The 22,890-nt window shown below is 34.9% G+C and overlaps 2 protein-coding genes across 2 annotated transcripts; both read left to right on the forward strand.

Moving 5' to 3' along the window:
* Positions 1 to 74: 74 nt before the first annotated feature.
* Positions 75 to 21,746, forward strand: LOC105220416 (ribonuclease P protein subunit p20). Its single transcript, XM_054232256.1, has 3 exons — positions 75 to 219; positions 2,963 to 3,131; positions 21,622 to 21,746. The coding sequence occupies exons 1-3, from the start codon at positions 121 to 123 to the stop codon at positions 21,717 to 21,719; spliced, it is 366 nt and encodes a 121-aa protein (XP_054088231.1). The 5' UTR covers positions 75 to 120; the 3' UTR covers positions 21,720 to 21,746.
* Positions 21,738 to 22,185, forward strand: LOC114805282 (transmembrane protein 203). Its single transcript, XM_029045903.2, has one exon. The coding sequence runs from the start codon at positions 21,738 to 21,740 to the stop codon at positions 22,155 to 22,157; it is 420 nt and encodes a 139-aa protein (XP_028901736.1). The 3' UTR covers positions 22,158 to 22,185.
* The last annotated feature ends 705 nt before the right edge of the window (positions 22,186 to 22,890 follow it).

Raw genomic sequence — 22,890 nt, forward strand, 5'->3', positions numbered from 1 at the left:
TAAATCTGTCAAGTTATCGATATCGATTCTTGTTTACACGGCATACATGTATGACACAGTATTGTAGTTTTGTTTTGTTACAACGTACATATTTTATATTTACGAATTGCATTGCATACCATGGGAAACAATAAATGTGGTAACCAAGCAAAAAGAATTTTCAGAAAGCAATTCAAAAGTAAACGTGATGTTTATATTACATCGAAGTCTAATTTCGAGGTTAGTGAAACTTAATATATTTATTTAAGCAGATAAGTGGTATGTAGTAGCGGCAGAAGAATCAAAATCAGGATAATTATTTAATATGTGTTATAACATAAAATTGTATTAAGACGCTGACTTGGGGATATTATCAGGGCTTTTGCAAAGCCTTACAGACGTGATGTTTGTGGCAAAGCACGAATGCTTTTACTCTGACACAAGAGGTCGAGGCTTATCACAAAATATACGCTTTAGCAGCTAATAGCCAATATGATAAGGGAACAAATATAAATTAAGCTCAAAGTCCAACCACAAGCGTTTTAAAAGTTGCGAATTATATTCCCATTTAAAGATGTTTTACTGATTATATTGGGCTCGATATAACAGCTGATTGTTTACAAAAATAGAAAAATAAGCCAACATTGCACCAGCACATAATGACAATACTTTGCCTTTTAAATTTCTTATTTTTATGCTCTAGCAATAAAGTTGCTAAAGATGATATTATTTGTTTTGTTCACATAACGGTTGGTCGTAAGTCCTAAAACTAAACGAGTTAGATATCGGATTATATATATCAAAATAATCAAGCTGACGAGTAAAGTTCCAATCAGGATGTCTATCAGTCCATCCGTGCAAACTGTAACTTGAGTAAAAATTTACGTATTTGGTACACGTATTTCTTGGCACCATAATACCCGAGACACACATGTAGTAACAATACCATGATAAAAGTATTATGGTATTGTGTTTACTACATACATTGACACACATCGATTTTTAGTAAAAACTTAGTTTCACAGACATCAGATATTTCAAAAAAAATGTAATCAATAAATATTTACATATGAGTAATGGAGAAATCAATTTTTAAAGTTACAAAAAAATGCTAAAATATGTATTTTCTGCACAAAAAACAGAAGTAGTTGAAATGTATCTTAAAAGCCCGTCGCTTACGGCCATCAAAATAACGTCATACATGACCCTGGCGTTGTGAAAAAAAACTTGTGAAAATTTTTGTTTGAAGAGTCATTTTGACAAAATATTTTAAAAAGCTTTTGTATATAAGCTCTATCGCAGGTTTCTTACCTATTTTTAGCTGTGTTTAGTGAAATACCACAAATTGTTACCAGCAAAATACTACATTGCTCACATGGTAAAGTGCTAGTAGTTGGTGACACACATCTGGTAATTGTATGAACAATAGTATTGTTACTGCATGTGTGTCTTGGGTATAAGACGGTTAAGTTTGAAGATGGGCAAAATCGGACCACTCCCACGCCCACAAAATGGGATAATCGAAAACATTTAAAGAGCTATAACTAGGCCATAAATAAAGCTATGGAAATAAAATTTGGTATGAAGGATCGCACTATGAACTATGCGTGGCCCCGCCCCCAAATAGGTTTTTTGTACATATCTCGCAAACCAATAGAGCTATATAAACCAAACTTTCTGCAGTCGTTGTTTTAGCCACTTAATACAGTCCAAAAATGAAAGAAATCGCCCACGCCCATCTCCCATACAAAGGTTAGGTTGACAATTACTAAAAGTCACTTAAGAAATGGCGTGGCATCGCCCACATATGGGGCAAAAACCATACCTCAGGAACTACTCGACCGATTTCAGTGAAACTTGGTTTGTAATAGTTTCCTTACATCCCAATGATATGTTGTGAAAATAGGCCAAATCGCTTCACAACCACGCCTACTTCCTATATACCAGAACTTTGAAGACGATCTGAATCGTTTACTTTACAAAATATAAAATAAGCACTATTGAAGATATCGGTGCAGAACTGTGCACAAACACTATGTTAATAGTGTGGCAGCCACATTCTAAAAATTGCCGAAATCGGACCATAGCTTTTTAAGGCCCCATATATCGAACACGAGGACCTCGGTGCTTCTTACCTAATATGGTTTCCAACTTTCAATGGACTTTATACAATATATATGACGAATATGTGGGTCAAATTGTGTATTATATAATATAAATAAAGTTAAATAAATAAATTGAGAGAGTATAAAATGTTACTTGTTATATTAGTTGTTTAGAAGAATTACACGTACTTACAAATAAAGACATACATGCATAAGAGCAAGAAGAGATTAAGCCATATATCATTAATAGGAATTTTAATTATATTATTTACTTTATTCAATAAATAGACTTCAATTTTTAAGAACTATAAACTAATCATATTGTATATTTAATCGAGAATGACCAGTTTGACCAAAAGGATTGAAATCCGGATGTCTGTCTGTTCGTTTCTTTAAATGCTTCAACATTAGTATTTTATAGAAATTCAGATTTTTCTGTCAGAGATTTGAAAGCAGAACTTAATTATGTAAGTTCTCTATAATAACTAACTAACTAACACTAATAATCGCTGGAGATTTCTTCTTAAGTGAGCATATAATGAGGGAAATTGGTTCAGGAATTGCCTCAGCCCTCATAAAGCTTGTATGATGATTTTTCTTATTCTATTGGACTTTATGCCGAATAAATGTGTCAAATTGTGTGATATCTTAATAAAACTATTGCAATAAATTGCGAGAGTATAAAATGTCCGGTTGCACCCGAACTAAGCCTTTCCTTACTTGTTTTTTTTTTTTTAACTTGTTTAATATATACTATATATATCAAGTAGATATGCATAATTCCCTGAGCAAGACAGATTTTTTGTGTACTGTAATCATTTTTATAACCAAATTAATCTTTCCGTTACAATGTTTTTTGTTTTATTTTTCGATTACAGACACAACTTAAATATTGCAAAGATATTTTCAATACAGGCGAAAAAGATATTTATCTCCATTGCATGGGGAGTTCTATTAACCGTTGCCTTAACTTAGCCCTACACATTATCAAGAACTACGGTCAGAAATTATCATACTCCATACATACTTCAACCATCCAGTTGATTGGTAAGTATAAGCTTAAATGTGTAAAATATATAAATAACATACCTAGAGGTGACAGGTTAAAAAGTTTGTACTTGTTGAATAAATCATACCGCTCATTTACATGAATAGTGTCACAACTCAAAAAGGTTTGTCGATTTTTCAGGAGAGCGGTTTAAAGTTTTCAATTGTCTATTATTTAGTAAATATAGAAAAACGCCATAAGTTTATTGAATAAACTATCGCTATGTAATATCTATACTACTATTATAAAGAGGAAATGTTTGTATGTGTTTGTAAGCAATAAACTCAAAACTACTGTGCCGATCTTTTTATTAGGGGTCCTTATTCAAACTTAACTAACGTAATCCAAGGTGTAAAAAAAGTGGCCTAATGTACTACAATATTAAATAACATATCAATATCTTCAAAAAATATTCTTTATTTATACTGTAACGGATTTCTAAAATAAACCGTTTACGCTGAAACTCTGCCCTCAGTTCGATCACTGGATTGTCAAATAATAGTCACTATTTAGTGGTGATACACTTATGTTTACTTCTAATTCAAAGAACTTAACACTTTATTACTCGTTATACGAGTTTACAACTTCTTACTTATAACTTCTTGCACTTTACTCGGCAACTCTCTAATTAGAACTGTGTCTTGCTGCCAGTCCAGCAGCCCTTATATAGTCGATTGTTAGCAATATATCACCACTCGAATATTCTGGCAACTACGAATATCGATGTCTGGATAAATCTGGCAAGTTATTGATTTCGATTGTCAATTCTAGTTTATTCTAGCATACATGTTCGTCACACTGCCCACCACTTAAGTCTGATCGTCCCGACAGGGATAAAGGGATGTCCAACTTATTCCAGTGTGAGCGCGCCTCAAAATTTGCGTTTTTTATAACATTTTGCATTATTGCCAGATCAGACAAAATACTAATTTTTGGGCATTTAAATTAAAATACCCAACATTTATTATGGTTAAAAATTATTATATACTGAATGTTTAATATAAAATAACTTATTTCAGTTTCATTTAGTGATAAAATGGTATATTAAAATAGCCGGTTTTCGAAGTTTCAGTAATAAATATGGTCAATTATTAAGTGTCAACTGAAAATAAATCAATTTCTTTTATAATTTTCCATGAAAAATTAGTTTCTCGCTGCTGCAATTCAGAAAAATATTCTTATACCACTTTTAAATTACGCGTTTTCATTTATATTTATTGTTTTAAGTTCTTATTAGTGATCTTGCAAGGCGGATAAAAATGTCTCCATCGATTTATTTTTTTTGCAACATTTCAATATGGCCTTTCCAGTTTCCCAATTGCGAAACGTCAAAACCTCCTCATCTCGACAAACTGTCAAAGTTTAGGTGGTTTTGACGTTTACAATTGCGCTCTCACTTCCAGTGATATGAGAGTTGTACATCTCTTTATCTCTGGTCCCGATTAGGCACACTTCCAGAACCAAATGCTGCAAGCCGTTCTAGATGTACCACCTTCATTTTATTCCTGGGTCTTCCAATTGTCTGTATGCAATACACCACATCATTGATCCGTTTAACAACCTGGTACGCTCCTTCCCAACTACATTGAAATTTAGGAGACAATCCTTTCTTCCGTAAGCCATCTGGAACAAGGCTATGAATACATTTGCTACTGTTTCAGCTTCTTGGTTGAGAATTGGGTATACTTCTGGCCATTTGCTGAAATAATCCATGACTACTAAAACGTATTTGTTGCGTAATTTACTGGTGGGAAATGGCGCACCCGAATTGTACTGCTTCATCTGGCCGTGACCCCTGTATTTCGGCCCTTTAGCTGTAATGCACTCCCAATTAGCAATCCACTCCGTGACTGATTGCCGACAACCAACCCAATAAAATATTTTCTTTAGTTTTTCCAAGGTTTTTGTGTGAATCCCATATGCCCTCCAATTGCACCGTTATTCATCTCCTTGAGAACATCGGGAATTCTTACTTTCGGAACGATTATAAGAGTTCGGGAACTTTGTCCATCTTCGCTTTCCCATACTGGATGCAAGCAGCCAGATAATGCTATTCCTTTGGATCCCATCCTTCTGTCGAAGCTATTGCCATTAATCGGATATCTACAATGTCTTCCTTGGCCTCTGTTTTTGAACAATGTCTACATTCTAAATTACAAGGACGACGGGACATCGCCCCCGCATTCCCACGACTACCTTTGCGATGTTCTATAGTCATAACTTTGGAGTCCCTCAATCCACCGTGCCAACTGTCCTTCTGGATTATTGAATTGCAGAAGCCATTTTAATGCTGCGTGATCTGTCCTTACTCGAAATCGTTGTCCATAAAGGTCCTTAGGAAAATGTTTGTTGCACTTCAGCAATGCCAGTAATTCTCTTCGCGTTATGCAATAATTCTTCTCTGGCTTACTTATTGTCTGCCTATAATACTGTCCTTCAGAACATTCAAAGGCTTTGTTCTTCTTCGTGAGTTCGTGGAGGCTACTAGTTACCCTGGCGAAATTTGGAACGAATCGTCGGTAATAGGTACACAGTCCAAGGAAACTCCGCAACTCGTGTAATAGCCTAGACAGACGACAGTGCTAATTAGTATTAGCGGAGTTGATTTGCTTTAACTCGCGCATTTATCCATTTTATAGCAAAATAGTAATGCCGTGCTTTTAACTGAATTTACCAAATTTGAGTTGGCAACGCTGCACAAAAATGGCCAATATTTGCTATTGTGAATGCTAATTTATACAAGGAAGAAGAAAAAAACATAAACAAATAATTTATGTTTCTATTTTGCCAATTAAATTATTTACAAATATATTAAAAATAACTAATTTTAATGTTTTCAGATGGTAGAAAGCAAACAGCGAGCAGTTTCAAAAACAACGACAACCAGCGACGAAAATGTGATGATACATTTGTTTACTTTGTTTAATGAATAGTCAAATTTCTCAATCCGCTGTCTAAATACCCAAAATTTGTCATCTGTCACCATAAAATTTCAATGCGCATTGGCATTTCTTAAGGCGCATTAATTTTGCTCATCTGTCGAGGCTATAAATTTTTAGGTCTGGGGCAATCTTTCACTGCCTCTATCTTTTCTTGAGCTGTGCAAATGTCTTTCGTTGTCACCTTGTGTCCTAAATAGCCCACTTCCTTCTTGAACAAAGAACACTACTTTGGGCTCAGTTTTAAACCAGCGCTAGCTATGCGTTGGAAAACCTCTTCCAAATTTTTCAGATGCTAATCAATGCTCCACTCCGATGGAAAGACCAAGTGGAAAGTGACCTGGCGTCACTTGGTGATTCCAGTTGGCGCCAAAAAGCAAAAAGGAGGAATGAGTGGCGCGTTCTTTTGGTTTCGGCTATAATCGCTTAAAGCGGTTCCTACGCCAAATATATAACGCAATATTATTTTCAAATATGCTTTTTTTTGTCCACTGGTCATCCGCCTATAGCTGAGGAGGACAAAACCTATCTGGTGTTGCTCAAGATTTGTCTTCCGCATGATCTTCGCCAGATTTATTGCCATGCAAAGGAATCTCAATATAAATTTTGGTTGGTAATTCATCTGGCTTCGTCAAGCTCTTGAATAAATTCATTAATTTGGTGCAACGACAAACCACTAAACAAAAAATAAAAAAGCAGGAAATATTCCTATTTTTGTTTAAAAGAAGTAGGGAAAAAATTCGCACGCGATTCAAAATGCATGAAACGTGAATAAAAAACCAGTACCCTAAGCGACCCACGGTTAGCATATAGTAACGTAAACTAAAATAGTAAAAGAAAACTATTTTTCGACAAATTTGAGGTCACATTTTATAGTTTATCGAAAAACGTGATTTTTGCACCTTTCTTTTTGACAGTTTGACAGTATAGTTTGTAATTTTGTACTGTAGCTTTTAAGATATTTATGCAAATACTAGCAGACCCGGCCACACGTATTTGTGGCTAAGGTATACATTAAATTAGTAAACTCTTCAATATAGTGAAAAAATTCTTACGCATAAAGACGAAAACGTTTTAGCCGGTAAATTTGATTGATAGACATTATTGTAGATCTGTATTAAGCGTAAATCTTCATAATTTGTCAAATTTTGAAAACTTTGAATTCTACGTCATCCATCTTTGTAGCTGTGTCAACTCTCCTAGAACGAAATCCTAAATTGTCGTATTGAGATTATAGACATCTTTGTTTTTTACCACCAATATAGGTCATTCAATCAGCCATTTATGGTTATTATATTGGGGTTTCATGTCAGGAAAAACACGATGAACAACCTCTCTTTCGATGCCATAAAGTTACAGAAATCTGTTGGAAATGATTTAATCCGTCGAGGTGTCCACTCCGTCGCTACCATTTCCAACTGCTTCTACAATCGCAATTTGATATTGGTGCAAAATCACTCGTAAGTTAGTTGTTAATTGGCGATTCTTCATGTGCCGCCATAAATTAGATGATTTTAGGCATGCGATTAGTTCGTCAGCAACAGTTGATCCAGGAATAACCTGCACAGAATCATGGCTTCACCAAAAATGGTTTCTTTATCGCGTAAATCTTTTAAAGTCATGTGCAATGCCTCTAGAATATCTGAAAATTCTTCGCTAAAGCGCTTTTTTTTACTGTTGTTTCGTTGATTTGAAGTTTATCAGTAATTTCAAGGCCGAATGTGCCATTTGTTGCCCCTATTCCCGTTATACCTTGGTGGCGAAAATGAGTGAAATCGGTTCAGGAATTACCTCAGCCCTCGTATACTATATACGATGATTTTCGTTATTCTATTGGACTTTATGCTGAATATATGGGTCAAATTGAGTGTTATCTTAATAAAATTACATCAATAAATTGCGAGAGTATAGAATGTTCGTATAAAATGTCCTTTCCTTACTTATTACAAATTGTTTTGAGCTATCGACACAACCTTATACAATTGAACAATGACAAAAATATTTTAACAAAGCAACAATGACAACCTTCAAAATATTATTACTTTTTGGTTTCCTTCTTTTATAATTTTGGTGTCAACTCAAATAAAATTCTCTTATTATCTTCCTCGCAATTTTTCCATATTTACTAACTTTCTAATACTTTTTTCGGGCAATTTTTTAAATTTTTCCATAAGAACCATCCTTGTACATTGAATATTCTAGAAAAAATTGGCGAAATCGGTTCACCTATTCTCGAGTTATGTGCTTAGCAACACATTTAGCGATTCATTTTTATATTATAGAAGATATCGTTACATTTTGCGTGACCATTAATTACGTTTTCACCAATATCGTTGTAACACAAAATATGCGTTCCTTCTGAAAGGAAAACCAACCATTTGGCAATACGTTCAATACAAAATATGTAAATTTTTCAGAAAAACAAAACATTACAAATCCTGGCACAACTGAGATGTGTCGTTATTGTGGTTCAAAATAATGTGTCATAACTAGTGGCATAACGACACATTCTTATCTCGACTGTCTATTTTTCTACGCATTAGAATTATATTTTTACTCAATATAGATTTTGCCCACATTTCCGCATACTCACCCGGAAAATCGTGTTTTTTTAAGTTATGACACTATTCATGTAAACATATCGCTGTTAGTGAGTTAGGCCATTTTCTGTTACAATGATAAATACACGTCCACGTAAACTAAAAAACAACTTTGACATTAAATTTCTTTAACAAAGGTTTAGTTTTTTATGATAATTATAAGATATATATCTAGTAATAGAATTTGTTAAAAAACAACAAAAATATAAGATAGGCCCCAAATAAGCAAAAACAACAAAAAACCAATTGTCAATGAATTATTTGCAAAATGCAAGCACAAGTCGAAGAACGAATTCATGAGAAATGAACGGGACATTCTTATAATGATATTATCCTTATCTATAGCGAATTTTATACATTTTTTAATATTAATGACAGAAAGCGGTGGCTTTTTCCACGCTACTTGGGACGTGTACTGACTCTTTTCTCACTTCCTCATTGTTACCGTTGTTGCTGTAATATTTTTTTTATTTTTACCCATCTCTTTCAGGCAAGTATTTGGGATTTTATCTACTTATTGTGATATTTTAGAAAAATCCCAAAGTGAATGCCCTGAAAGTTTGAGTCCAGAGTTCTTCCAGTGCAGTATATTTTATTTTTTTTTGCACCTAAATAATATTGTCCTTAGCTTAATATTAAAAATTTTGGACACCTATTTTTATTTTTTTTTTTTGAAATAATGAAAATATACCAATTGGTTAAATTTCTCGTGAACTCATTTGCATGACAAGACTTATATCCAATTAGATCTGTGGAATTCGAATATATGCCAGAATGTGCCCAGAAGAACACGTGTTGGTTTTTTTTTTAAGAATTTCCCGTTCATTTCTCACGAATTTCTCTTCAACTTGTGCTTGAGGGTAAGCTTTCAAAGAGTACGGACGTGCTTAATGCGCTTCGTGAAAACTTTCATAATAAATTAATAATAAAAGCAAAACAAAAAAAATAAACAAACAATAACTTGTGTATTCGAAATTTTAAATCAAAACACAAAACATAAACAAAACAAATTAGTTTAAAATAACAATAAATAACAAACAACATAGAAAAGTGAACAAAACAAACAAATAAAAAAAACAAACATGAGCGCTAGCGCTGCGCAGTCTCAACAGCAAGGTCGTAGGCATTCTCTGAACGCCTACTTCAGCTTTGTTGAGCCTGCAAAATCTGCTCTCTCAAATAAACAATCAAACGGTGAGAAAGATGAGTCATCGAAGCGCTCAGCCGAGCAGCAGAAGGGATCAGCAGAAACTGAAAAAACCAGCAAGTGCGCAACAACAAATCAGCAGGCAACATCAACCCAGCAGGTATCAGCAAACGAGCGGACAACAATGGAAAAAACAATGCAAGGTGAGCATGTACCGAAGAGAAAAGTACAATCTGTACAGACTGGCATTGACCGCTACGTCAACATAAAAAGGAAATCAAGTCCTATCAAGACAGCGGTTAATGCCAAAAAGTTTCAACCCGCCACGCTTAATACAAATAAGCCTGGAAATTTAAATGGCAACAGATTTGCCATACTAAGCAATGGTTTGGACGACGATGCGAAGGGTGCCACCACAGTCGCGAATGCCAAGCCGCCGCCAATATATTTACGTGAGCGTAGCTCAAATGCACTTGTTGATAAACTCAGTGAAATTGTAGGTACCAACAATTTTCATATCGTGCCTTTGAAAAAAGGCAAGATAGATGAAACTAAAATACAATCCTACACTGAGAAAAGTTTTATGGATATAGTGAAATTTTTGTCAAATAACAACAAGAATTATTATTCTTATCAACTGAAGAGCTTTAAAGGCCTAGTTGTTGTAAAAGGCATTGAGTCTTCGGTAGAATCTAATGATATCAAAGAAGCCCTTGAAGAATGCGGCTTTGGAATTAAAAATGTGGTAAATATCTTCAATAGAAATAAAGTACCACAACCAATGTTTAAAATTGAATTGTTGCCAAACTCTAATCCAATAAAAAAGAATGAAACACACCCAATAGACAATTTAAAATATTTACTCCATCGTAGAATTACCGTTGAAGAACCTCATAAAAGAAATGGTCCGGTACAATGCACTAACTGCCAAGAGTATGGGCATACCAAATCATTTTGCACTCTACGCAGTGTTTGTGTGGTATGTGGTGATTTGCACCCAACATAAAAATGCACTCTTAAAGAAGAGGATACAAATAAAAAATGCAGTAACTGTGGAGGAAATCATACTGCTAACTACAGGGGCTGCCCTGTATATAAAGACTTGAAATCAAAATTGTCACTGGGAATTCAAGCTCGTCGTAACCAAATGTTGAATATCCCTCGTAACGAAAATGTAGTAATTACAGACCAGATTTCGAAACCTGGTAATTCTAAGGATATCCTTGTCCAGGGAAGCTATGCAAATGTGGTAAAAGGCAACGCTGTACAAATGCAACAACCGCAAAATCCACCAAGTGGAGGTATTGAAAATATGATTCTAAATGTGACTCAATGTATGACACAATTCATGTCTACGATGCAAAACATGATCCAAGATTTGATCAAATCTCAAAATCAAATGTTACAAACCTTATTATCTAAAAAATGAGTATACTAAATATTTGTATATGGAATGCCAACGGTGTAAACCAACACAAACTGGAGTTAATACGATTTCTGACTGAAAAAAACATAGATGTTATGCTGATATCAGAAACTCATTTAACAAATAAAAACAATTTCTTTATAGCGGGATATAGACTTCATGTTACAAATCATCCAGATGGAAAGGCGCACGGTGGAACAGCAGTATTGGTTAGAAATCGGCTAAACCACCATACTTTAGAACCACATGCTACAGCGCAGCTACAAGCTACAACAATATCATTGAAAAATCGAGGTTCTGACCTCAATCTGACGGCTATATACTGTCCACCTCGTTTTAAAATTACAGACTGCGAATTTAAAGATTTTTTTGGAACGCTAGGTCCAAGATTTCTAGCAGGTGGTGATTATAATGCAAAACACATGTACTGGGGCTCACGTCTTATTAATCCGAAAGGACGACAGCTGTACTACACTATTATTATTATTTTTTTTTTTTCATATAATTCTTTATTTATTGAATCTGCTCTTTGGAGCCTAACAATAAGTTATAAAATCTTAATTCTAATTAAAACTAGACAAGCTCAACCAATTGATTGAGTTGTTTTGGTGAAACGTTGCTCCTCAGTGTGCTGGCATATCTCTTCTTTTTAGACGTGATTGATTACAAGAATGTAATAAAGCATTAGCCAATGGGTTTGGGTGATCGCGGAGTTTGGACAAATATTTATTTCTGCTGTTCTCTACTTCTTTCTTTACCATGAGAATACCAAGATCTTTATGGATATTTTCATTACGCATGTACCATGGTGAGCACGTGATTGCCCTAAGCATTTTTGATTGGAATCTCTGAATTATATCGATATTGGTTGCACAGGTCGTACCCCACAGTTGGATGCCGTACATCCAAATCGGCTTTATGACCGCGTTGTATAATAGAACTTTGTTGTCTAGGCTAAGTTTTGAATTTTTATTTAAAAGCCAATTTAAATGTGCTGCTCTTATCTTCATGCAGGTTATTTTGCTCGATATGTGTTTTCTCCACGTGAGCCTTCTATCCAAATGAATACCAAGATATGTTACTTCAGTCGGTTGGGGTACTAAAATATTGTTCATTTTAACTGCCGGACACGTTTTTGGTCTTAGAGAAAATGTAACATGCTTGCACTTCTGTTCGTTTACATTTATACGCCAGTTTGCTAGCCATTCTTCGACAAAAATCAAATGCGCTCCTAATACTTTTGATGCTATAATTGGGCATTTGTTTCGGCTCACTAAAGCTGTGTCATCCGCAAAAGTTGATGTCAAAATATTACTAGCTGTTGGAAGGTCTGCTGTATATATTATGTATAGAGTTGGCCCTAAAACACTGCCCTGAGGTACACCAGCTCTTATTGGTCGTTCTTCAGATATGAAGTCTCCTACTTTGACAGTAAACTTTCTATTTTTTAAGTAAGACTCCAAGGTTTTATGCATTTCGAGAGGTAAGCTTTTTTTAATCTTATATAAAAGCCCGTCATGCCACACTTTATCGAACGCCTGAGCCACATCTAGAAATATAGCAGAACAGTACTCTCTATACTCGAACGCCCTTCTGATTTCGTTAGTAATTCTATTTACTTGTTCTACAGTGCCATGTTTTGCACGAAAACCGAATTGGTGCGTTGGTATTACATTATTTTCAAGGAGGAAAGGAGACATCTTTGATAGTAACACTTTTTCAAATATTTTAGAAAGACAGGGTAGAAGACTGATTGGTCTGTATGAAGACGGCTGTGTCAAGTCTTTACCTGTTTTCTCTATCATGATGATCTGCGACTTTTTCCATGAACTTGGATAGTACCCGAAACTGAGAATAGCGTTAAAGAGCAAGGAGAGTACTGTTAAAGCAATATTTGGTAACTCAATTAGCATTTTTGGAGTAATTTTATCGTGTCCTGCCGACTTTTTAGGATTCAGCTCTTTTATGATTTTAATAATTTCAGAAGATGACGTTTGAATAGACCCAAGCGACTCGTTAGCGCTATTGGAGATGATTGGCAGCTTAAAGCTGTTCTTTGGGCAATTAGGTTGAAATACCTTTTCTAGGTGATTTGCGAAACAATTTGCCTTATCCTCGTCACTTCTTGCCCAGTTTCCACCCAAGCCTCTTATAGGCAAGTTGGAGTCGACTGGAGGCTTCATTGACTTTTGGGCTTTCCAAAGAGAATTTCCTTTGTTTGAATTTGGACACAGTTTCTTTATATAATTGTGAGTGTGGTATTCTTCCTCACGTTTAAGCGCTGTTTTTAGTTTTCGTACAGCATATTTTAGTTGCAGCTGAGTAGAAGGGGAGCGATTTAACTGCCATTCACGTATCACTATTATAAATAAGCACAATAACCTTGATATAATATCTCCTGGTAAGCCGACATACTGGCCCACTGATAGAAACAAAATACCAGACTTAATAGATTTTGCTGTAGTCAAAAATATGGATAGATCGCTAATAACAGCAGATACATGTACAGACTTATCTTCAGATCATTCTCCTGTACTAATAAAGTTATGCGAACAGCCCATGATAGTTGAGCCAAAAGTATCTCTAACATCTTTTAAAACTAACTGGTTGAAATATAGAAAATATATCAGTAGCCACATTAATATCGATTTAAAAATAAGTACAGGAAGAGATATTGATGAAAGCGTAACGGAATTCAATGATGTAATAACAAATGCAGCTGTCTTGGCAACACCTAAAAGAAAACGCGATGAAAAATACAATACTGAAAATTATATCAAGCAACTGTGTCCAAATTCTAGCAAGAAAAACTCCCTTTGGAAAGCCCAAAAGTATTTTAAGCCTCCAGTAGATTCCAAGATGCCTATAAGACAGTCGAATGGTAATTGCGCGCGCAGTAATGAGGAAAAGTCAAATTGCTTTGCAAATCACCTAGAAAAGGTATTTCAACCCAATGGACCAAAAAACAACTTTAAGTTGCCAACTTTGCCCAATATTGCAAACGAGTCAAGCGTGTCTATTAGGACGTCTACTTATGAGATTTTCAAGATCCTAAAAGAGCTAAATCCGAAAAAGTCTTCAGGACACGATAATATTGCTCCAAAAATGTTAATTGAGTTGTCAAATATTGCTATATCAGTGCTCTCTATGCTCTTTAATGCAATTCTTGGTTTCGGGTACTATCCAATTTCGTGGAAAAAGTCGCAGATCATCATGATAGATAAACTTGGAAAAGACTTAACACAACCATCTTCCTACAGACCAATAAGTCTCTTACCATGTCTTTCCAAAATATTCGAAAAAGTTTTACTATCAAAAATGTCTCCTTTCCTCCACGAAAATAATATAATACCAACCCATCAATTCGGTTTTCGTGCTAAACATGACACAGTAGAGCAAGTGAATAGAGCAAGTGCTTACAAACGAAATCAGGAAAGCATTCGAGCACAGAGAGTACTGTTCAGCTATTTTTCTCGATGTAGCTCAGGCGTTCGATAAGGTCTGGCATGAAGGCCTTTTATGGAAAATCAAAAACGTTTTACCTTACGAATTGCATAAAACATTGGAGTCATATTTAAGAAATAGGAAATTTACGGTTAAAGTAGCAGATTTTATATCAGAAGAACGAGCAATAAGGGCCGGTGTACCTCAGGGCAGTGTATTAGGCCCCACTCTGTACATAATATATACAGCAGACATTCCAATAGCTAATAACGTATTGCCATCCACTTTTGCGGATGACACAGCCATAGTAAGCCGAAACAAATGCCCCATTAGAGCATCAAGAGTATTAGAGGAGCACTTAACTTGTGTCGAAGAATGGCTAGCCAACTGGCGTATAAAAATTAATGAGCAAAAAAGCATGTTACATTTTCTCTAAGGCCAGAAACATGTCGGACAGTTAAAATAAACAATGTATTAGTACCCCAAGCGAATGAAGTAACTTATCTTGGGATTCACCTGGATCGAAGGCTTACGTGGTGGAAACATATAGCGAGTAAAGTAACTTGCATGAAGTTAAGAGCAGCAAATTTAAATTGGCTTCTAACCAAAAATTCTAAACTTAGCCTAGACAACAAAGTCCTGTTATACAATGCAATCATAAAACCGATTTGGATGTATGGTAACGACCTGTGCAACCAACATTGATATAATTCAGAGATTCCAATCTAAAATGCTTAGAACAATAACGGGTTCACCATGGTACATGCGTAATGAAAATATCCATAAGGATCTTGATATTCCTATGGTAAAGAAGGAAATAGAGGACAGTAGAAAGAAATATATTTCTAAACTTCGTAAACATCCAAACCCATTGGCAAACGCCTTGGTACATTCCAATCAAACTCGTTTAAAAAGAAGAGATCTACCTGCCTACTAAAGAGCAACGTTCTGCCAAAAAGCTCAAACACATTCTTGAGCTTACTTAGTTGTAAATAGATTTAAGATTTTAATACTTATTGTTAGGCTTTAAACAAAGCAGATTCAATAAATAAAGAAATATTGAAAAAAAAAACTTGTGCTTGCATTTGCAAAGAATTCATTGACAATTGGTGTTTTGTTGTTTTTGCATATGTCAAAGTTGATTCTTTGTATCAATTTGCATTTTGCAAAGAATTAGTTGACAAACTGTATATCTGTGGCAATATACAATACAGATAAAAACATAAAACTTACCGATCAGGGTTAGATCGTCGAAATAACAGTCAATACATTTAATATGTTTGTATGTAATTTACTTATTATATAAGCACAAACATGTATTTGTGTTTCGGAATCAATAGAATTTTTCTAACGTTGCAAAAGTAGTATCGCCAATATTTGTGCAAAATATGGAGAAATCGATAGATACCTATACATGAAACTATTTTTAACAAGCAAGGAAGGGCTAAGTTCGGTTGTGACCGAACATTTTATACTCCCTAATTTATTTATTTAATTCTATTACCTATTTTTTGGTTAAATAAAGATTAGAAGCACTGAGGTCCTCGTGTATATGGGTCCTAGAAAACCTATGGTCCGATTTCAGCGATGTTTAGAAAGCGTGTGCCACACTATAAATGCAGTATTTATGCAAAGTTCTGTTCCGATATCTTCACTAGTTTTTACTTTATATATCGTAAAGTTAACGATTCAGATCGACTTTAAAGTTGCGGTTTTCCAACATCAAAATATTACTTTTTTGCATTTCGGAAATTTTTTTTGTTCGGCATATTTAATTTTTAGCGAAGCACAAGCACAAAATAAATTATTAAACTCTTAAAAAATAAACTAAAAGTTGCTTTTCTTCCGCAACACTAAAAAATGCCTTTAGTTTCGTAATAGAATAGAGTTTAGAAATATGTCCGTAGACGCGTGAATTTCCGGATATTATTTACAATAGTTTTTTACAATAATTCCGATACAGATTAATCACGGATTATTTAGCAAATTATATGAAATGGAGGAGTGTAATAAAAAAACACGACGAAGTCTTCGTTGATGTTCAAGTTGGTGTGCGTTTGTGTGTGTCGAAGTGTGAAGTTCTCGTGAGAGATTTACATATGCGTGTGTGTTAATGTGAATGGTAGGTGATGCTATGGTAAGTATGGAGATGGTGAAGTGTCAGGGATGCGTATTGGAGCGTGTTAAATGATGTGTATTGACTTTGTTGAATGGTGTGTGTCCGGGGTAATTAGTAGTGTGTTGCGTAGGGGGCTCATTTATACATTATGCCACCCCTAGGCGAAGATTTAGTAGTAGTCGTTGAAGTTTTTGCAAAGTGGCAACCACGTTGCTGAGGCCGGTTGAACGGCGGGAATTAGATCGCGCCTGGCGCCGTCGTGGTGACGATCGCCGGGATTCTGGGGTTGTCGATCGACGTGACCGTGGTGTTTTGTTTGTCCGCGGTCGTTGGCGTGCACTGCAACTGCATGGGGCAGGTTGTTGCCCGACGACGGGTTTGGTGATGCGGTGCAGTAATCGATAGCATACATACCATGCACCTATTGATAGATGTGCAGTCCTGCGTAAGGCGACGACGAGAAAAGCCTCTGTCGTCAAATTGGTGCATAGCTTAAGGGGTACTGCTTTTGTCGTAAAACAGACAAAAACAGCCACATAGCCTTTCATGAGGGTGGGAGATCTTAGCATGGACGCCTTTATCTGAAAAGGCCCAGCTAAATCGACACCTGTGATAGTGAAGGGCTGAGCGAAATTGCAGCGTTCAGGTTGAAGTGCTGCCATAATCTGTGTTCGCATTTTATGCTTATGCATAGTGCAGATCTTGCACATGAAAATACATTTCTTTATTTTGGGCTTAAGACGGCGAATATAGTACTCTTGACGGACTATCTGTTGCATGAGGCGATGTTTGGTGTGTAGCATTAGTATGTGGATATAATGAAGGAAGAGTGTGGTAAATGGAGACTTCTCTGGTATGATTATAGGGTGGCGTTCATTGTATGTTAGGCTTGAGTTTTCAAGCCGACCATTCGCTCTAAGTAGACCTTTCATGTCTAGGAAAGGATTTAAAACTAAAAGTGAACTTTTTCTATCGATGGGATTTGATTCTCTCAGTTGTGCTATTTCGCGGATGAAGTAGCGCATTTGAGTCGATGCGATAAGAGCGACCTTTGCTTTTTGTAAGTCAAAGTGCGTCAATGTTCCGCATTGAGGGTATGTTGCTCCTTAAATTCTAAGTTTGAGCCGTTCTACGAATTTGAAAACATAGGCGACTACTCTGAGTGCCCTTGGGAACGATGAAAATCGTTCAAAGATGTCATCATCATCCAGTGTGGTATGATAAGTAGCGATTTTTCGACCTTCTGTGGCAATTATGTTGCGCATAGGTGATTGTGGCCAAGGTTTGCATCCTCTTGTACCTAGATCAGCAGGATTGTCAGCACTGGCTACGTGTCGCCAAGTGGCTGATCCTACTAGGCCAAGTATTTGAGACGTTCTGTTAGAAATATACGTTTTCCACGCATGTGGTGGTTTTTCTAACCAGGCTAGAACTATTTCTGAATCGGACCAGAGATATAATTTATTTATCGCCATGTTTAAATGGGTCTGCACAACCGATACTAGTTTGGCTAGTTGCAGTGCGCCACAGAGTTCAAGTCGTAGACTAAGCATTTTTAGAGGAGCAACTTTCGCTTTTGCTACTAGTAGGTGACTTGTAGTGCACAATATGCCTTTTCAGAGGCGTCGCAAAAGCCGTGTTCGTCTTTGTATTCGGGGGAATAGTGTACCCACCGTGATATTTGTATCTGAGAAATGTCGTTCAGATTATTAGCAAACTGGTACAATTTTTGTAAGCGAAGAGGTTTCACTTGTTCGTCACAATCGGTTCCGTCTAGCCATACTTCTTGAATCAGAATTGTCGCTTGTATCATAATTGGCGAAAGCCATCCTTCGGGGTCGAAAAGTTTTGGCACAGAGGATAAAATGTGTCTTTTTGTTATGGCGGATAATGCTCAGTTATTTATATTATGTGTGTGGGACAAGCAGTTTGTACAGAGTCGTTTTGATCTGACATAGTTGTTCCTTTCACTAATATTTAATTTTTTTAATTTCTCGCAAGATTTAAGCGTGTATTCTCCTGTACATAGTTCGCATGACGGATGCTTGTTTTGTTCAGAAGTGAATGTATGTGAATTGAAAAAACTTCTGTTTGAGTTATTGTTGCTACTAGCTTGGGGTCTACTGAAGCTTCGGTTTATATTGTTTTGAACGTTTTTTGTTCTGATTATTATTTTATCTACACTTTCCACAATTTACATATTGGGTAGTTAAGAAATCTTTCATTTGTTGCCACGTTGGGCAGGTTCTTCTTGATGAGAGCAATTGCTCTCAGAAAAGTAGTGAGTTTTCTCATAATGCTGCGGTGCATATGTTTACCAGAATAGGGTCCCAGTTGTCTGTGGGAATATTTTGTGTCGATAGAACCGACAAACAATTGGAAACAGTGGTTTCTAGTTTTATGAATTCTTCTCTGGGTTCTCTTTGAATTTTCGGCAAGTTCATGAGTATCGTTATTTGCTTGTCGACCAATATTATTTTGTTTTCATACCTTGATTTCAGAGCTTCCCAAGCCAAATTGAAATTTTCGTTATTTAACGCGAACTGTTTGACTATTACGCCTGCTTGATCTTAAGTTTTGTATCTGAGGTGATACAAATTTTGCTCTTGCGATAATTTAGGATGGTTTATGTGCACGGCTGTAAACTTGTCCCGGAAGGACGGTCATTGTTCATAACCTAAGTGAAATATTTCTGTATCGCATGTTGGCACTTTGAGGTAAATGTCTGAAATTTCTTCTTGTGCCAACTCTACTCTCGAATGGGGAGTAGGTGCGATTGACTTCATAAGTTTTAATTGATCTGAGATCATAATTTTTGTGACTACATACTGGACTAAGTAGTTTTAGTATTTGGCGTAAGCCGAAGATTCAAAGTTTTCTGGTAGAACTGAATCGTCAGAATCTACTATTGCGTCATATGCAGCTTGAAGCCGTGGCCCAAAGTTGTCAATTGTTTGGCATTTTATTTCTAGTGTCGATTCAGAATTGTCTTGAATCGGCGAAGATGCAAATCGAGTGCAGTATCTTATTAGACAGTCACTCTCAGAAATGACTTTAGTGTACGATATGTCTTTCCCCCCATGGACTCTTATCGTCTGTAATCATCTTAGGAATTTTTAAAATCTGAGTTGATTTAGAGTCTTTTGAATTTATGTTCATTTAGACTATTAAATTTGATTAATAGTTTTAAATTAATAATTTTCTATATTAAAATTAGCGAACAGAAAACTCTTTTTACGCGATTAAGAGTTTTTTCCAATATAATAATAAGACACTTTTTTGTTCGTTTTTATTGATTATATACATACTTATACATACTAAAATGTGTTAATTTTTATGTTTTTTTAATTATTTATTGAATTCAATGAACGTTTTAATAATAAAGTTGTTTTAGCGGTTCCGATTACGTAGAACCGACTATCGATTGAACGGATGACCATGCTTTCTCGGACCATTCGGTATTGAACTTGAAATGACATGTAAAAACATACATGATGCATCAATCAGTTTTCACGAGAAGTAGCGCACTTCTGTTTGAGTGATTTAATTTTTCCAAAGTGTATTCAACAAAGTGAACTAAGTATTTGACATACCTGTTTTTGACAATAAAATAGTAAACAATTCATGTATTTGTATACATTAACCCGTATTTTTTATCTTGTACAATATAATATATATAAATAAAATATTTTGCAATTTTTCAGTTGGAGCACAAAACATTAGTAAATTGCTGCCATGATTGTTTTGCACAAGCAGAAAGTATTCGGCATTTTCTTTTATTCATTTAAAAAATATTTTTGTTGGTTTGAAATTTGTTTACTTTTGAATTTCAAAATTTGAATTTATGAATAAATGCAAGGGTTAAATCAATTGTTGCCATTGATGTCAAATGTCAAATTCGGGTAAAGAATAATTAAATGTATATGACATTAGTTCACTTTGTTGAATACACTTTGAATTTTTCTATCTGAACTTCACTTGACTCATCATCTTTGCAACAAAGGACCATGTAACGCATTTTCTCTGTACCTTTTTAGTCTGATCTTAAAATGTTTCCATCCATTATATGTTTTAATAAAGGTGGAGTTTGGATGGATCAGCAAGTTTGAGCTTTTTGTTTCGTTTCTGTAAATATTTGAAATGTTACATTTATGACATATGACATAAATTGAAAGCTATGGCGTAGGCTGCTAGCAACTTAATATTCAATTATTGTTACAAAGATACCGTTGCCAAGAAAACTGTTTCCATTTATCGCCAAAATGGTTTCATAAGTCTTTATTTTTAAATCATTCTGTAGATACGTCGGAAGATTCATGTTCCATAAAATGCACAGTTTGTGTACAATTTCATTAAAGGGAATAATTCACTTATTTCAAGTTTATTCGTCATTAATTTTAAAATTTTTGCTCAGCTGATCATTTCTTGATGCGCTTTTGAATGCGTTGACAGCTGTGTACAACAAAACGACTTCTGACGGACGACAGTTAGTTTGGAAAAGTAAGAGTAAAAAACTGTCTGTTGACAAGATATCTCTTGTGAAGATTAGTGGTACAACATATAAAAGAGGTGTGCCAAAATCTTGTCGAGAGTATGTCTAGGATTCTTTCACACTAAATATTATCATGTAATGCCAAATGCGGAAACTTTAAATATTAAAACTATTTTGGTTAAAGGTCAACTATTTGATCAATCTTAATTTGCCTACTTATATATATTATTAGTCAAATAATTTTTGTTGTTTTTTATTCAAAACACTGTATATGCATGTATGAACGTATTTATATACATTTATGTTCGTTTATTTTTTTCAGATGAAGCTCATCCTTTACTCGAGTACGAAGATATTGCCTTGAGAACACGTAACAATTCTGCTGTGCATATAAAGCTATCACGCCATATAACCGAATAAAAGTTTTTCTTATTAACTATGTTTAAATTGTCAGAACTCGTACGTTGGCTTGGTCTTACAGAGTTTGAAATATTAGTTAACTTATGCGGAATGCTTACTTTTACGATCATATTAGCGTTTAAAATATCTGCATCTTCCTCAAATTCTGTAATCGATTGGTTTACAACATTTAGTCCTTTATTTTGTATTGATATTTTTAATGCATACTTTTGTGTGATCGTGGGCATTCGAATGTATCTTGATTCTGATAACAAGCGGAAAGCACTTCATAGAGTTATGTGGAGTACATACTTCTTGGTACTTATATCGATATTTAAATATTTATTATGTTTAAAATTATCTGGTCAAACTGGCCTTGAATATAGTGAAGTTTTTTCTCCAATTTTTGTTTTACTTCAGTTGGTTGCAATAAGAGCTTGTCAAATACCTAATTCATAAAATACTAAATATAAATAACAGAATACAATTTGTGTCGTTAAATTCGTCAATGTGGGCTACAGTATTAATTAACATATGTAACTTGGATTGTTACCTATGCAATATAATACACAGGGTATTTATTAATTTCGGAATTGTAACTATACTATAATATATATAGAACTATAAAAATGAAGAGCAGAGAATGAAAAAAAATATTTTTGAATATTATATTCCCAAGAGATTTCATCATATAACATTCCAAAGAGCTGATGGAATCCGAATTTGAACTACACATATTTTTACTATTTTTTCACAGATTACTTTTTCAAAAATGTGTGGAATAAAATATAATTTTTGCTAATAGTAGAAAACATAAATGCCTGTCATTTCCGTTGAATCAGTAGTCTTAATGCCCAGAATATTTAGAAGGACTAAGCTATTTTCGAGGTCATGCTATTCATCTAACCTAATCACATTAAGGATGTTAAGCAGCGCCTGGACTGATGGAAAGGAAATCAAGGAAAAGAAGCTACTGGGGTAATCTATGTTTTGGGGTTATTTTCTGTTTAAAAATTTTCGGATTGTATCTTCCCAAAATGGCTTATTTTTGTTGAAGTCAGAGTGGAGTTTTTTCAGAGGAAGAGTTTGATTTTTTAAATGTCTGTTTAAAAATGTAAGCTTGATTTATTCAAATAGACTGAACTCATAAAACGGGTGCACAAAAGAATATAGGTTTAAGAGGTATTTTTAC

This window comes from Zeugodacus cucurbitae, chromosome 5, assembly GCF_028554725.1.
Source record: "Zeugodacus cucurbitae isolate PBARC_wt_2022May chromosome 5, idZeuCucr1.2, whole genome shotgun sequence".
Taxonomy (NCBI): Eukaryota; Metazoa; Arthropoda; class Insecta; order Diptera; family Tephritidae; genus Zeugodacus; species Zeugodacus cucurbitae.